Source organism: Eucyclogobius newberryi, unplaced genomic scaffold (assembly GCF_026437365.1).
Source record: "Eucyclogobius newberryi isolate DKJ021-1_F unplaced genomic scaffold, fEucNew1.0.hap1 SCAF_20, whole genome shotgun sequence".
NCBI lineage: Eukaryota > Metazoa > Chordata > Actinopteri > Gobiiformes > Gobiidae > Eucyclogobius > Eucyclogobius newberryi.
This window is the reverse complement of record NW_027315835.1, coordinates 14041226-14059041: the sequence shown is the minus strand read 5'-3', so window position 1 is coordinate 14059041 and position 17816 is coordinate 14041226. Positions and strand designations below refer to the sequence as shown.

At 39.8% G+C, this 17816-nt stretch overlaps 2 protein-coding genes across 2 annotated transcripts; one reads left to right on the top strand and one right to left on the bottom strand.

Moving 5' to 3' along the window:
* Window positions 1-210: 210 nt before the first annotated feature.
* Window positions 211-3025, bottom strand: LOC140368991 (neurogenic differentiation factor 2-like). The gene is made up of 2 exons (XM_072456186.1): window positions 2591-3025; window positions 211-1429 (listed from the first exon to the last, which is right to left on the bottom strand). Exon 2 carries the CDS (start codon window positions 1416-1418, stop codon window positions 366-368), a length of 1053 nt encoding a protein of 350 aa, XP_072312287.1. The 5' UTR covers window positions 1419-1429; window positions 2591-3025; the 3' UTR covers window positions 211-365.
* Window positions 3026-4876: 1851 nt separating this feature from the next.
* Window positions 4877-17303, top strand: LOC140368992 (protein phosphatase 1 regulatory subunit 1B-like). Its single transcript, XM_072456187.1, has 5 exons — window positions 4877-5171; window positions 14567-14650; window positions 14973-15042; window positions 16624-16731; window positions 16791-17303. The coding sequence occupies exons 1-5, from the start codon at window positions 5040-5042 to the stop codon at window positions 16874-16876; spliced, it is 480 nt and encodes a 159-aa protein (XP_072312288.1). The 5' UTR covers window positions 4877-5039; the 3' UTR covers window positions 16877-17303.
* Window positions 17304-17816: the final 513 nt, after the last annotated feature.

The window sequence follows — 17816 nt, the reverse complement described above, 5'->3', positions numbered from 1 at the left end:
CTTTGGAGTCCAGCTTTTGTCGGATGGATAAATAATGTTCTTTTATTCTCATTTTCTATTCCTATTTCATTAAACGTTTGGCCATATAAAACATGTTCAATTCTGTGGAAAATAATGTTATCATCTTTTAAGCTACTGAAAGCCAACAGTCAGGCCATTATTTTTTGCCTTTTAGCTTTGGGTTTCTCGCTTAAAAAAATACTAACTGGAGACCATTATAAAACATTTTATTTGTTTTGGATCCGGTACATTGCACTGTTCATAGACAGGTATAACGGACAGACTGTACAGTACAGAGTTGACACACACCGTCATTCAAACTATGAACACAGGATTGTCACTTATGCACACGCCTCGTGTCACGCTCAGTTGTGGAAAAACGCATTGAGATCCTCATACTGTGCGCCACGGTCATGGTGCAGGTGCGGGTCGTGGAAAGGTGGAATATTTTCTGCGTGTGCACCACTGTTACGCGCTCCGGATGCCCCAAAAGATAAGTTGTTCCTGGACGTGGTAAGTCCAGAGTAATGCATAGAATAATGGTAATTCCTGTCCGAGTCCGAGGACTCATGCTGCCGGGTCGCGCACACGGGGCTGTGCGCGGCCTCGTAGTCCGGGCTGCTGTACTCCGAGGCCTCATAGGCAGAGCTGAAGGTCTGGCCGCGTAGGCTCAATGGGCCCGCTCCAGGCTGGTAGTGAGGGCTGGAAAGTCGTGAGCACCGATACGAGTACGGGACAGAGAAAGGAGAACCGGCCATGTGAAAGCGCGCGCCGTCCGTGCACTGCTCTGTCAGGTAATTCCGGGTGTTGAGCTGCATGCAGCCCGCCACCAGGTTTGTGGTGGGCTGAGACAGTCCTTTGCACAGCATTTGCACGTACGTCACCACGTCTGGTCTTTTGCCGTTGCGCAGGATCTCCCCCAGCGCCAGGATGTAGTTCTTGGCGAGACGTAGAGTCTCTATCTTTGACAGTTTCTGAGTTTTAGAATAACACGGGACGACTTTGCGCAGATTGTCCAGGGCTGAATTCAAGTCGTGCATGCGTGTTCGTTCCCGGGCATTTGCCTTCATGCGGCGCACTTTGGACCGTTGCACGCGCTCCACGGTCATCTTACGTTTTTTAGGCCCGCGTTTCTTGGGCTTCCCGTCTAAACCGTCTTCATCCCCACACTCCTCTTCCTCGGCTTCCTCCTCCTCGTCATCATCGTCGTCGTCGTCCTCGTTGTCGTCCTCATCGTCTCCCGCGAGCTCGGACTCTGCTCTGCTGCTGCCCTCCTGCGCGTCATCCAGGTCGTTCTCCATCAGGGCGCTCGAGTCATGTTCATCTTCTTTAGCCTTGCCGTGCTCGTGGTCCTCGGCCCAGTCCGCCGCGAGCCGCTGGACGTCCGGCAGCACCTCGCTGAAGAGGCGACTCAACATGGTGCAGCAGTCTGCAACAGACACACGTGTTGGTCAAATACATTCCTGAACTGCGCCAGTCTGATCCGGGGCCTCGGCCTGGCTCTTTGGGACGTGCAGTGTCAGTTTCACACATGTTCTGGCATTTTGTTCGATGTCGTTTGAAAAGGGACGAAACATTGTCACTATTATTGAATATTCTGCCATATATTTTATCATTCAAACGAGGGTTTACTTAATGTGACTTTGGTATTAATTACAGTCACGCTAAAAATAAAGTATGATTATTTAATGGCAGAGTGCAACAGTGTGTGGCCCCGTCTGTCCCCTGCAGCGGCGCGGTGCACAGTCCTGGCCTCCTCTCGCGCCCCTTGGGACGCATTACAGCGGCGTGTGGAGGTGCGCGAGCCTAGTCCTGCCCCAGATCATAAATTAGATCCACGAGGCACAGTCAGGCAGAGGCCACTATTACGGCAACATTATGAACTGAAGAAATGACAAACACTATCAGGGCAGGGGGAGAAAAATATGACAGAAATGTGAGAATTTACATTTACATGGCTTTTGATCTTGACTGAAATTGAAAGGTCAAAATGAGACACATTATTGATGATATCAGTTGTTGCTTGATCTGACACTTTCAGTTTTTGGTCTATATTCTCTAACCAGTTGTATAAATGTATTTCGAAGGCCTAACTCAAAGCCAAAAAAAGGAGTCACCTGTCACGCGCTGGTGTTCCACGCTCAGCTGTGCGTAAAGTGACTGTAGATACACTCCTCTTGATAATCTTGTAAGCACAATGTAATTAATGCCAACCAATACCTTGTCAATTAGTGTTCTCTGAGGAGAACTCAACCCCCACTCGCGCGCGCACACATGCACGGCTATGGAATTGTGTTACATGATTTTCATATTAAACAGGCCAAAATTGTAATTCACAAAGCAGATTTACCAACGATCAGGGCACTTGCGTTAATCCTACTTTGGGGATTATTGTGGGTTTTGCTAAAACAAAATCCTTTCAGAACGGGCGTAGGTGGATCAATAGTTGGAAATAAAAATGACAACCCAATGAAAACGAATTCAATGTTTGCTTCAAAAATGATGAGAAATCTGAATCTACAAAACGGTAAACATGCAAAACAAAGACCGAACAGCTCCGGATTCTATGCGTAAAATTGCCTGCACGTACCTCCGCGGTGGTGGAACTCGTTGACGGGGTAAAAGCAGGTTTGTTTACACCATGTCTCTCCAGGTGGGCATCACATCCGCGCGCTTAGCGACAGGACAGGATCGGTGTATGTTGTCCTCTAAACACGTCTCCTCTCTGCGTTTGTTCCTGTGTCTGCGCCGCTGCCTGACTCCTTCTGCTGCTGCTGCTGCTGATGATGATGATGATGCTGCTGCTGCTGCTCTCCCCAGCCCAGACGCGTGGTGGGAGCCGTGTGGCACCTCAGACACGACTGGGTGGGTTACATACCAGCTCTTGATGCCAGGCCCATATGGCTGGCACGTCATTGGCAAGAGCCATCACATGAGAGCCCCGTGATTGACATGCGGCCGCATTCACAGAGACTGGCTTCCCCTGGGGGAGAAGGACTCGCCATCTGTCACTGTGCTGAAAGAGAAAATGGAATAAGGAGTGAATGGCGCACGCACAAATGCACTGGATTGAAAACGTTTTATTGAGGGAAAGAGGGTCAATGCATATAGGAAGGTTGTCAGATAATCCTGCACAAGAGAATGATGTCACTTGCGTTTTATATGTGGCTATTTATTTTTGGAACGAGAGATGTGTAATGTGTAAAATTAAGTCTACAATAAAGATAAAAATAAAGACTCCAACGGAAAGATGCAGTTCAAGATAAATTCTTTCTTATAAACATCCTTTTGACTGTGTTTTATATCAAATGTAAACTTTAACATAGGCCTGGCCTCAAAACACTGCCATAAAGATCAGAGTCAGGGAGCAATTGCCTTGACGAGTCAATTGAAAGGGCTAAGCAGTGCGTCTGCACGGGCTGCCAGGCCTGGCACATGGGCCACTGGGCGACCAGTGGGCGTGATCATGCCAAAGGTGGCACACGCACATGAAAGCCAAGTGATGGGACAAGACAAGGAAGGGACTCACACTAATCAGTGTGTGAGGAGAGAGATGGTGAGGCGTTTATTAAATGATTGAAATATATTGATATAATGATTGTTATATAATGATTCCGTTTTGTATTATTATTATTATTATTATTATTATCATTATCATTATCATTATCATTATTATTATTATTATTATTATTATTATTATTATTATTATTATCATTATCATTATCATTATCATTATCATTATCATTATCATTATTATTATTATTATTATTATTATTATTATTATTATCATCATCATCATCATCGTCATCATCAGTAGTAGTAGTAGTAGTGGTGGCAGCAGCAGCAGCAGTAGTATAGGCTTTATACCTTTAGCAGTACTATACCCCAGTAGTGGAATTTGTAACATACTGGTTTAACGGTTATTAACAATCATGACCTTCCAGTAATTGGTGAGACCCAGTAGCTTTTGGTTGTATATGAGTGACACCTAGTGGTCAGATTACGCAGGTACATGCGTTATTTATTTAGTGAACACGTTGCAAAGTGCAGGCTACTATTTCTCAACAAAAAATCATTGATTTGAAAAACAGGCCAACTTGAAAAATTACTGAATAATAGCTATTTCAATATTTGAGGCTATCATAGCTAACTCACATCTATGAGTAGAACCTTCTTCATGAATGTATTTTGAACCTAATTAGGCCACTTTTATTACTATGGCTTACTTGGATACTACTGACATCTAGTGGAGGGTTTGCATTGTTACAGTTCTTTCGTGCGAATTGAGAAGTGCAATTATTACAGAAGCAAAACATACAAACGTAACAGACCCATATACAATCATACGCAGATTAGAGAATAAAGGACAAACTATGAAACCCATCCATCTCAACACGTTGACAATTAAATGCTGTTTGAGTTTAATCTGATGTATTTTTTTAATCAATTTAATTCCCTGACCTTGACGTATAGAGTAGATTGTGTTTTACGCATACACACAGTAAGCACACATTACGTTTGTTGCTTTGCCAAATCACCATGTTGTAAAGAGAATCCGTTACCATGGCAAAGCACTTCGCAACTTCACGAGTGTCGGACAAAATGTCAGTGGACACACGGGGAGAGAAAGGCACCAAATACGTCCCATCAAAGGATTATTTAGGTAAATGCAGCAAACTTAACTACAAAAAGAAACTATAAACTAAACTACATTAGGCTTGACAGTCTATTGTTGTGGTGAATGAGGCGCAGTTGAATAACGTTCTGAAGAGAGATTGAAGTACCACAATCCCCTGCGCACTGAACGCACCATAGGCTGTCCGCTGGCACGCGCCTCTGCCCATCTTCACTCTTTCACCACATCACACATCACTCTTCCCTCTGACATCGGGGGACGCACATCTCATAGAAGAGGGAGAGGAACTTCGTCTGCAAATTATAGATACAAGTATAACCTTAGAGTCATATGGCGCGTTAACTCAGACGTGTTAAACTTGTTTAGTTGGAACTTGCTCAGCTCTTGACCCCTGGATGTCAGCATGGACCCTCTGCTGCCCTTAAACCTGGAGCTCACCGACCCAGAGGCGGACCAGGAGGACGAGAGGAAGAAGATTCAGTTCTCTGTACCGTCCACGGTGCCGCCACAGCTGGACTCTCGGCAGGTGGAGATGGTGAGACATCATTTACAGGTTTCAGCTGTTCATCTTTGGAGCAGAATATTCAGATCTGTTTTAAGTTTGGCTGATTATGGCTTAAACTGTCAATTCAAGGCTTCTCAAACAAGGTGTTTTTTATATAAACTTAAATTGTTTCTCTGCATGAACATGAAGTTTGAAGCCCTGTATTACTTAGAAAAAGTTTGTGTAACCAACAACAGATTTTATGACAGTGGGAACACCTTCTTGCCATGACACTTTAAATGTGTACTACAAAGTAATGATTATCTAAAGTTAACAAAGCCTAGCAACTCAAACAAGACTTATCTGAGGCGCATTCTGCTCTCTGACCTGGCAACAAAATCTTTTAAAAATAAATAAATAATAATAATAATGATGATGATAATAATAATAATAAATATAATAATAATAATAATAATAATAATAATAATAACTTAGCCATTGTGTACAAGTGGGTGTAATCCCTCATTTGTCCAGGAGTGTTCCATTGGAGAAAAATATTCAATTATAAAATCGTGTACAATTAAAAATGCAGCAGTCTAAGTGTTAACATAATGTAACTTTTATGGTTTGGGGTCTGCCACCTTATTGTTACCACTAAATGTGATTTACAGAATGTTCTAAAATATGGCATTAAACTTATTCATCTCCATTGATATAATTATGTTCTTTTAGTAAAAAAAACAAAAACAAAACTGTAATTGAAGAAATGCAAAGCGACAGTGATTGAATCTCCATGGAAACAAGCAAGCTACATATTACGCCAAAAAGTTACATAGTGCACGTTTGTATCCAAAATGCTTCTGCATAACACTGACACTGGTACATTTACATGACCAGTAAAAATCAGATAACTATAATAATTGGATAATTAGATCTGATTTGAAATCTTTTCCTCTGACATTTCAATGATCAGAATTTCAGATTTCATAGCCACTGAAAAGTAAATCAGACCTATATATATCAGATGAACTTGGGCTTATATAGGTCATTTGAGGTCATTAGCTTTAGGTCACTTGTTTACTCACTTTTGTAGTTCTAATTTCTATCATTCATGAAGTGGGTTACTCCAGTCGGGTGAGATTTGTAGGGCACACATGAGGGCAAGAGTTTGACTGTTACATAACTGATGTCTACCATTACTTTGTGCGTGGATTTACCTTCGAGCCCCAGGATTAACCCCAGCCCTGAGCCCTCTAGAGTCTCTAAAATGTGCTGAAAATTGATTGGAATATGGAGCATTGTTGTGTGATGAGAGCCTCTTACATGCAGCCTTGTGTTAGTCACTTGTTGCAGGCGGTGAGTGTATTATGTAAAGTAAGGACCAACAGAAATGTATGTAAGTATGACTTGTCTTTCTAAATTTGAGAAGGTTTACAATTGTTGCTTTCGACTTATGTCAGAGATAGATAAAAGTAATGATTGTCCGAATATAAAAGTTAAAGCCTTTTTTTGTCAATAGTTGCAGCAGTTAAAGTAACTTACGCTGCAATTCTTTTTTTTTAATGATTTATGCTAATAATAGTTGTTAGCTTATTCTAGCAAGTTCTTTCTCTGACCCACAGCTCCATTTTTGTAACTCAGGCTGAACAATCCTAAAGGAATCCCAGCAGCAGCAATGTGGGATACTCTGGTGGTGACGTCTGGTACTCTGGTGACGTTTAAGTGCAGGAATGCATTGTAACGAAAGACAATAGAGGCTTTACCTTCAGCCTGAGAACTTCATTAGTCTTAAATAACCACTGGCCACAGGTCAACCTGGAAATGAGCTGGACTTTATGACCGCCTGCTGCTCGTGGGAGGCCAGGTGCGACGATGGAGCTGGCATTTCCTTCGCATTAACTCAATTTCACAGCGCATCTGCTCCGAGATCATATTTCGGCATTAAAACAAATAAATCAATAAGCCTTTAGCTTCTCAAATATTTTGGTACACATCTGTTGCTTACCCAAAACTTGATCTCGAGAGTCACTTGCATTATTTTGAGTTCACTGCTACATTAGCTTTTCTTAGCGTTCATTCCACATTCTCCTTCTCAAACAGCCAATCTGGACTAATCTTATTGCTGAAATGGCCGCGTTGATCCTTATCGTAAGATAATAACTAATATCTGTTGTAAATGACTCATTACTAGCACATTCCGGTGTTTTAAGACCTTTATGCTGTTTGTGCTTACAGGCTCACACATTATGTAGCCGAACATAAGCTGATTCTTGTCTCCATAAGACTCGTTGGCTTTTTACCAGCTCAACAGCAGATTACTGTACAGCTTTATCTGTGCAAAAAGTCAATAAATTCACCTTTTCATGTACTTGCATAGTTATTTATGCAGCAGAATAGAAATGATGATGAGATGATATTTTTGCTTGTGTCTTATTACCAGAAGGTTGTGTCACTGGACAAAACACTTTCTCTTCCTTGCTTATGTAGGAATGCAGCATGTAAGTAAGGCAAGGCAAGGCAAGTTTATTTGTAGAGCACATTTCATACACAAGGCAATTCAAAGTGCTTCACACAGCAGGAAAAATTCAAATCACAAAGAAATTACAGAAATACAATAAAATTAACTAAATTAAAAATGATCAATCCAACTGATTTTCTAAACTAATAAAATCACAAACAAAAGAGAAGAGTCCAAAGATAAAAATTAACTACAATCAAATTAACTAAATTAAAAATTATCAATCCAACTGATTTTCTAAACTAATAAAATCACAAACAAAAGAGAAGAGTGCAAAGAAAAAATCCTTTCAGTCACATGCGCAGCTAAACAAAACTGTTTTTAGCTTAGATTTGAACATTGTCAGAGTAGAGTCCTGTTTCACATCTTCAGGAAGACTGTTCCAGATTTTAGCTGCATAAAACTGAAACGCAGATTCCCCATGTTTTGTCCTGACTCTGGGCACCAGCAGGAGGCCGGTCCCTGAGGTCCTCAGAGTCCGAGATGGTTCATATGGCACTAACATATCCAAGATGTACTTTGGTGCTAGGCCATGGAGAGACTTGTACACAAGCAGAGCTGCTTTAAAGTCTATTCTCTGAGCCACAGGGAGCCAGTGCAGAGACCTGAGAACAGGACTAATGTGTTCATACTTCCTGGTTCTGGTCAGGACCCGAGCAGCAGCGTTCTGGATGTACTGCAGCTGTTTTACAGCTCGTTTGGAGAGACCAGTGAGCAGGCCGTTACAGTAGTCTTATCTACTGGAGACAAACGCGTGGATAAGTCTCTCTAAATCTGGTTTTGACACTATATTTTTGATTTTGGCAATGTTTTTTAGATGGTAAAAAGCTGCTGATGTTATTGATTTGACGTGGCTATTAAAGTTCAAGTCTGAGTCCATTATTACCCCCAGATTTCTAATTTGGTTTGTAGGTTTTAGAGCGAGACTCTGGAGGTGACCGCTAACACTTTCTCTTTGTTTCTGTGGGCCAAAAACGATTATTTCAGTCTTGTCTGGGTTCAGCTGGAGAAAGTTGTTTTGCATCCACACACTGATCTGTTGGATGCAGTGACAGAGTGAATCTACTGGTCCATAGTCACCTGCCGATAGTGAAACATAGATCTGAGTGTCGTCTGCATAATTGTGATAGGACACATTTTCACTGCGTATCAATTGACCTAACGGCAGCATGTAGAGGTTGAACAGAAAGGGACCCAGGACTGACCCTTGGGGGGGTCACTCCACAGGTCAGGGTCATGTGGTCTGAGACACAGCTACCAATTTCAACAAAGTACTTCCTGTCTTCCAGATAGGACCTTAACCATTTTAGGGCAGTGCCAGTGATGCCCACCCAGTCCTCTAGTCTCTGTAAGAGGATCCCATGATCGACAGTGTCAAAAGCAGCACTCAGATCTAACAGAATTAAGACTGAGGCTTTGCCCGTGTCAGTGTTCAGGCGGCTGTCATTTGTCACCTTGACAAGAGCAGTCTCAGTGCTGTGATGAGGTCTAAAACCTGACTGAAAAACATCAAATGAGTTGTTTATTAAGAGAAAATCTGTGAGCTGTTGGTAAACAACCTTTTCAAGGACTTTGCCCCAAAATGGCAGATTAGAGATGGGCCGGTAATGACTCAGTACTGCGGCATCAAGACTGCTCTTCTTTAGGAGAGGCTTTATGACCGCAGTTTTCAAAGACATTGGGAGTACTGAGTGAGTGCAGAAAATGTCATGGAATTAGACATACACCGATGCTATTCCGTAACACATTGAGAACACAATTCAACTTAGAATATGAAACGACACAGAAATATCAGACATTTGTATGGCAAGCTTGGGAGAAAACACTGGGCTGTGTCAGCCAGGCCGTTGTAAGGAGCCTGGCTGACCCTCCTGCGTCTCACCCCGTTTTTTCCCATGCTGGTTGGTTTTATTAGATAATCTGGAATAGGCGGGTCACATTTCTCATTGGTCAGCCTCACATCAAGGCTCTTGGTATTTTTCCGTAGAGATAAAGCCTGCAAGGGGGGGTGCAACTCCCCCCCCCTGGGGCAACATTCTTTGGCCCATCTTTGTGACCCCTTCACAAATGCAGTTTGTCACACACCTGTTCTTCTCTTAGACTAATGATGCAGATAAAATATCACTGTTATGCAGATAAAATACATCACAGAAATATAATCATATATTCACATTTTATCACAGAATGGCAGCCAGGCCTCTGTGGTCAGTTAGTCCCAGGGCAGCTGTGGCTACAACTAGGGATGTCACAATAATAATGATTATACATCAATATTATTCAAGCTTATTGGGACTGTGACCAAACTATGGTGAAACCTTTATGTTTCTGTTCCTCAGCTTTATGACATTTTACTTTCTGAGATAAGACAAAATACAGTTAAATGTGACAAAAACAGTCATATAAAAGTTATTTACATTTGGTCGATTTGTTGGGCTATAAATTGAACAAAAAATACCTAATTTTGCTTCTAAAATGGTCAGGATTATGATTGTTTGGTTATTACGATTATATTGTGACCTGAATAATCACGATTAGCGATCAACCTAATAATCATGACCTCCCTAGCTACAAACACCTTACCACCTTACCACACTCAAATGTGCAGTGAAGTGATTGAATCATGTAATAAATCCAAACCATTGTATTATTATTGAAGTTGAATAATGCAACTAATTCATGTATTTACAGATATACAACATTCAGAGTCATTTATGTTTAACAGAATAATGGCCAACACTAAAGTGGCCTGTCAAAAAGAGCTGGGGTGCCATAATAGCAGCTTTAAGTGTAGCAGACATCACTGAATAAGTGTTATTCTCAAGAGATATTGCAGGCCTTTTAATACAACATCATAATAACCCTTATTATTCTCATAATGGGAAAGTTACTGACTGATGAAAATTTTCGACCTGACTGTTTTCGACCTTATGGAGTGCTTGTATTTTCATAAATATTATAGTTCTCTTCAATTCTGCTTTGAGAGTTCTTGATTTAGCTTTAAAAAAAACATTATTGAATGATTCCACGTGTGATCTGTATCTGTGGGAATGTGTACTTTCACATGGTTACGCTTTGAGATCACTTACAAGCTAAATACCAAGAAGCATAGCATTAGCATAACATGACATAATAGTAGGGACAGGTGAGTTCTTTGTTAGGAGAAGCCTGGGAGGAGAAACTTGCTAGAAAAGATTAAAATCTTCATCAGTCAAGGAGCCAACTGATTAAATGCAAAGAGCTTAGCTGTGGCTGGACTTGAGCTTCACTAAAAACAGTTCATGCCAAGAACAAATTTGCACCCAATCCCATCCAAAAGTTACTCACAGCTAGATTTTACATCATCAAACAATTCACACTTGTTATTTAGACAGAGTGGGATGAAAAATAAAAAGGATTTAACTCAAAATGAGATTCGATGACCAGCTGTGTAATCACGGGAAGTGGAAATTGTGATTGAAGACATTTGAGCAGATACATTTGACTTCCAAAGGGAATGTAATGTTTTGTTTGATCAACTCTAGTGTTCCCTCAGATAAGGAACGGTCGAGTGAGTTGGATATGTCATGATCAAAGAAAGCCTCACAAAGGATTTACTCACCAGCTCAATTGAAAGCCCATGAAAGTACTTGTCTATTACAAAAGGGATTTCCACTTTCCAGTCTTATTTGCTATAGATGAGCTATTTCTGTATAAAGAGCTCTTAAGGACAATGGACCTACTCTCCTCACCCACTCAGAGACTCCAGTTCCACATTAGGTAACCATGAAACCCACTCCTAACCAACAATGAAAAAAGATATATTTCAAATGATAAAACTGTCCCTTTTTGTTTAAAAGCTGTTTTGGATGAACATACATGTAATGTTGCAGGATTTAGTTTTAATATAGCAGCTTGAATTGCATTTGTCGCATGGTCCCGTCCAGCTGTCCTTTCACTTTCACTTGTGTTTTGTAATTGGGGGCTCAGCCTCATTTTTAATCCAGGCTTGATTCGACCTTATACTATTTTCACGTGTTTTGCACAACAGCATGGCATTTGAATTTGTTGATTATCCATTTAATAAAAGATTATAAGCTCTGTATAAAAATAAAGATTCCTTCTAGGATAATAGTATCCTTCTAATTTCTATTTTTTTAAATTTTAATCAAGATCAAGATTCAGTCATTTGTAATCATCAACAATCAGCTTGTGTTTTTAATGAAGAGGTCCACAGCCAATAGTATGTCAGTAAAAGCAAACTGTTTAGAGCTGAATTCAGACTTCGGAGGAAGAATTTCTTTTCTTAAATGCTATTGACAATTTATCTTCCATTATGTTCAGGTAATTCATATAGAAAGCTATTTATATATTTTAAATTTAAAAAAATAATAAATAAAATTGTGATGGAAATGTGAGGAAAAACAGGTTGACCTTTTTTGCCATCGCCGAGCCTTTACTTCTGTTGATGCTGTAAGCAATGCATAGGGGTGGCAGTAGCTCAGTGGTAGAGTGCTCGTCTGATCCAAAGGTCGACTCCCCGCTCAGTCAGAGCGGTCAGATCCACTGGCCCGCAGGTTGGCGGTGCGATCGCAGCTGCCACATGTGAATACTGCCGTTGTGTCCTTGGGCAAGACACTTAACCCAACTTGCCCCCCAGTGTCTGTGTATATCTGGGGTGTGAATGTGTGTGTGAATGGGTGACTGGTTCCTTGATGTAAAGCGCTTTGAGTACCGTAGAAAAGCGCTATATAAATGTGACCATTTACCATAGGATCTGTTCACCCGCCCGCTCGGCCGTATATGACATCAGAAACATGTAGGTTTGTGGGCACAGAGCAGCGCTCCACTAGAGGAGCTTGACCTTCTCCAGTTTGTTCCAACACAATACAAAACAAAGGTTCGCGCCACTTGTTTATTTCACGTCACCTCTGCCCATCAATGAATCTAGTTTGTGTGTTTCCTGATCCAGTGTCCCAGAACAAGCATTAACCTCAAATGAAATGTCTTTAATTCAAATTTGAATCTCGACCCTTGTATTGACAGTGTGGTGAATATGTATGAGAGCTGCCCGCGGCCTGATGCACAAGAGTGGAAGTTGCCCACGCGCTGGAAGCCCACGCGCTCTGTTGGGATTGGCTGAGTGGATACTTATCCACAAGAATCACCATCACACATCTTGAACACAGATAGTAACAAGTATCGACAAGCATTTACAACAGGAAGAGTTAATAGTGCTAAAATTACACTGAATTTCATAATTGTTGTCAAGTTGTCTTGCTATAAGACCCACCAAAAAGCAGAAAAGTTTAAACACCTAGAGGCAGAGGTATCTTGTTTTCTACTTCTTGTTTTTTTTCCTTCATTTAGAGGACACTTTATTCATAGTTTATTTGGAATATCTTTCAAATTAGTGTTCCAATAGTAAGGAATCCTTAATTCCATTTCATTCACGCAGACTGAAATAACAGATGACTGTTTCTCTAGGATGTGACCCTCTTTATCAATCATTCTTTGGATTTCAAAGTAAAATTGATTGTGACGGAGCCATAAAAACAGCACAAAACAACAGACTGGGGCGGCAGGAGCTCAGTGACAGAGTCTGGTCTGATTTAAGCTGCACAACCATATTGATGACAGAATAGTTGGTGTTATAGTATGAATTAAAAGGGTGGGATTGAATTTATAATATCAAGTCATTTGTTTCACTGTCCACTTCAAGCAATTCAATTCCTTTTCCACATTAACACATATATTCATATATACACACATGTATACATATACACCTACATACTGTATACACATATGCATACATATACATACATATCACCCACACCCACTTACATGCCTACACTCGTACACATCAGCCTCATTTGCATTTGAGAGAAAAATAATGTGAAATGCTAAACTAAGACAGAACCATGTGTATTAGAGGTCTAAATTACAAAGTGAGTAAGTTTTGCGAGCTCACAGAAACAGCATATTTTGTAGTATGCATTTAGTAGACATTTGATTACTTAAATAAATTTAGCTTTTGCAATGTCTTTCAAAATCAGATTTTGATTGTAATGAATCAGCCATAGTATGTATTTCATCCTTAAACACAAAGACATGAGTAAGATCTATGTAGTGGATAGATCCAGCCTTTGGGACCTGAAGAGGGGCCGGAGACTGTTCCACTGCTGCAGGAGAGTTGGGCCAGAGGACTTCTGCCACATGTAGCTGAAAGTGAGGGGGAGGTGTAAAGACTCGATATGATTGGCCAAGTACAAAGCTGTGATCGTCAACAGGGAGTTGTTGGATGCGGGAAAAATACAACCAGATTGAACATTGCAATTACAGTAGTACCTCACTGTACTTTTAAAACAAGTATTATAACTAGATCCTGATTTTAATAGTATGACTCTTGGATGAGAGTCGAAACGTCTATTTTTTCTAACTGAGTCCAGATGACTACAACTGAAGCTTTTTCTACTATGGAACACGCCTGGACGAATGAGGGATTACACCAACATCCTGATTTTAAGTATCTATACTTTCTTTTTCGAGATTTAAAAAAAAAAAAGATCTTTACTGAACCATTATCTACATCAGAGCTAGTATTAGACCAAATTATAAAATTTAAGAAACTAGTACCCATATTTTCCAGCCAAAAAATGCATAATAGAGAAGAAAAAAACATATATAAGTTGCACTGGAGTATGAAATGCGGTTGCAAGTGTGAAAATAACAAATAATATCACATATAAGTCGCTCCGGAGTACAACTATAAGTATAAGTATAAGTATAAATGTAAGTATAAGTCGCACCCCGGCCAAAAGTATGAAAAAATGTGGTTCATTGTGGTTTCAACATCAGTATCAACTATGATGCCTTTTCTTTGGTGACGATATTTGAAATCTTAGTATTGTGACAACACTAATATAGTATCATGGTTTCTTATGTTTCTAAGATTCGCCGTCGAAGGCCAACTCCTGCCACTCTCTTCAGATCAACGGACCCGCCCTCACCAGAGGAAGAGGGCGGCCCACAGCAGGTACACCTCCTCTGCACACATGTAGTCAGTGCATTACAGTCATTACGATCCTCTTCATGCATTTCTTTCCATCTTCTTATCCCCCCACAACACCACCACTTTGTTTAATTACATGAGAGTACTTACGTAGATGTATTCACCAGGAACGGTCTAGTAGTAATTCATATTAATCCACGACTCGTTTGTTTAATTAAATATGTTTTGCGTCATGTGAGTGGATAGGGTCGGTTGCGAGTCTTTGTCAAAAATGACTATTGACATTGTTTTAATCAATGCTGGAATCGTTAGATCTGATCAACTGTGAATGCTTTTCTGTCCTTAGTGGATGCTGACGGACAACGGAGTCTTGAAGCCCAGACTGACTCACACTTACCAGCCGCCCTCTCTCAAAGGTTTGGCTCATCTTGTCCCGGTGTATTTATCTTCAGTCCGTCAGAAATGTGCTCGAATGTTCTTGAAAATATGTCGATAGAGGCTTGAGTATCACAAGATTAACCACAAAAATTTAGAAATTCCTCTGCAATTGAACTCTTTTTGTGTCTTGATTTGATTGTGTTACTATTGATTATATAGAAAACTCAATATTCACAACCACAATTGCGATACTGTTGACAATATGTTCCTGTATGTCTGTATTCAGTGGACTTATTTCTTTTAAGACAGTTGGCCTGTGCTCCCATGTGTCTGGACTGTCCAAAACACTGTGGTGTGAGAGTGAGATTAGGAGACAGACAGCTGTGAGTCCCTCCTGGATGATCCTGGATTATGGGATGGACACACAGCTGCAACATGGGAGGCTTTTCTCACACACTTTCCTTCACACAGCCAGTCCAAAAACATGAATATAATACCATAATACAGAAGATAGTAATTGTTGTTTTCGAGACTAGATGAATTCAAATGTGGACTACTTCGTCAGGATAAAAACTGTAGAAAAAATACTGCAAATGAGCTAAGAAAAAAGGAATTAGCAGTGTAATTTTCCAAACAAAGGTACAAAGCGATTATTTTTGTGTACAGTCCTGTGTGTGAATTAAACCTCAGCTCAAACATTTCAGGCACATTTTAGCACATTTCTGATTGATTGCTAAATATAATCACAATACTGTAATCAAGATAAATTAAGAAAAATATTTATCAATCATGTTCATTTTTGTCGATATTTCCCACCCTAATGCTTGCCATATAATAACAGGTTGGATTAGTTAATCTATTTCAGTTTAAAGTTATTTTTTCTTCAGTACTTTTGTAATTGTCTAAAGGAGCAACTGTGATTATAATAATACTATTATTATGATCACAGTTGCTCCTTTAGACAATTACAAAAGTGTCAAATTTCACGAAATTAAATGTAGAGTATGTTTATTTCTAATTTCATAAACCTCCACCAATGGTTTATTCTCAGATATAAGATAAACCTATTGCTTTTAAAGGTAACAATTATAATGTAATGTTAATTACTAAAACATTGGACATGATGTCTACATTTCTTTAGTTCTCGTGAAAATTATCCAATAAAAGAGTAGCTTCACACTTTGGGTGTTCAGATTTAGATTGTTATTATTTTTGGCCCATAGGCTTTATTAGACCGGACAGTACAGCATAAATGGGGGAAAAAACTCAAATCAAACCCCGGCTGCTGCAGCCAATCATAAATCAGTGCTAATGCAGCCTCTCCGAAAGCAGGTTAAGGCAGCGATTCCCAAAGTGTGGGCTGTGAAACACTAAGATGAGGGTTGCAAATGAATTTGAAGATATAATTTTAAAAAAGCCCTGTTTAGTAATTAGCCTTGACTGAAAAAAAAGTAAGGGAAATTATGTCAAAGAGCTACTGAAAACGTTTTTCCATTTGAAATCATTACCAGCATCATTTTCAGTTCGCTGTGGCAGTCTCTTGGCATTTGGGGCACTGGCAACCCAAGTTATGATGCTTGTTCTCCAGCAAGGTACAAATGTGCATTTTATTTTTGCAGTTGTGCAGAAGATGGCTCAGGCCCACCTTGCCTGTTTACCATCTATGGACAAAGACGACTCTGATGAGGAGGTTGACGAAGGCTGTGAAGTGCACCAGAAGCCTAAAGGTATTTGACCTTCAGTCTAACTGATATTTAAAATGTAATCATCTTCTTTTTTTAAATAGAACTTGATGAGGATGTTCAAAGACTCCAGGACCACTCGGCTCACTCCAGATCCAAAGAAAGTCAACAGCCAAGTGGTGAAAAATAGCTACGGGACAATGGAAGTTTCAAGGAGATTGCGTAAAAGAGGTTATTGTAAAGAAACCTGTTTTGTGCAACGTGTCAATTGACATCGCAGTGTAAATATGAAAGCAGCACTAACATATAGACTTTTGTGATGACAAGTTATCCATTTATGTAGTTGTATCTCAGCATGCTCATTGGATCATTGGAAAGGTTTAGTAGGAAACTTAGGTTTAGGCTATATCTTATGCTGTGGTTGGTAATGTCAGTACTTCCTGCTTTGACAGTATACTATAGTATATAGTCTCTGGGTTCACTTCATGATCAAGCTTTGTAATTGGGTACTTTATGTACACTTAAGTCTTGGCATGATACATTTTTAATGAAAGCATGTTCTGGCCTTGTTTGTTTTTACTTGCAACTTTTAATTACATAAATCTTTATATCTTTTAGCTATCCAAACATGTTGTTGTTATTTTTATACTGCATTTTACATTTTATATAGAGAGTTTTTTTTAGAAATGTGTCACTTTGCATTGTGTAAATTAATCTGATCAATTCATCATCACAATAATACTCATTTTGACAAAAATATTTCGACAAAGTATTTTTTGTTCCCCTAACATTAGTGTCCAAAGCCCTGATGCATACTCTGAGATTGAGTGTTTTTCAGCCATAAACTGTAACCTTTAATGCAGTAGTTTGTTTGAGCTGTAGAGGGCGTTGTAAACTCACAATTATGTCAGGGCTGAGTTCTTTCCACATAAAGTGTGTTTTACAGTTACACAACAACACTTTGGGTGATTAAAAAGGTATCATTAAATTGACATTAAATTTAATATAAACATTTATGAGGTTTAATTTAAAAACATCATGCAATCTTTTCAAATTCTATTCATTTATTACAAAAACAAACACATCATGTTTACATGAACCCTCTTTATTTTATGAACACTTTTTTCAGG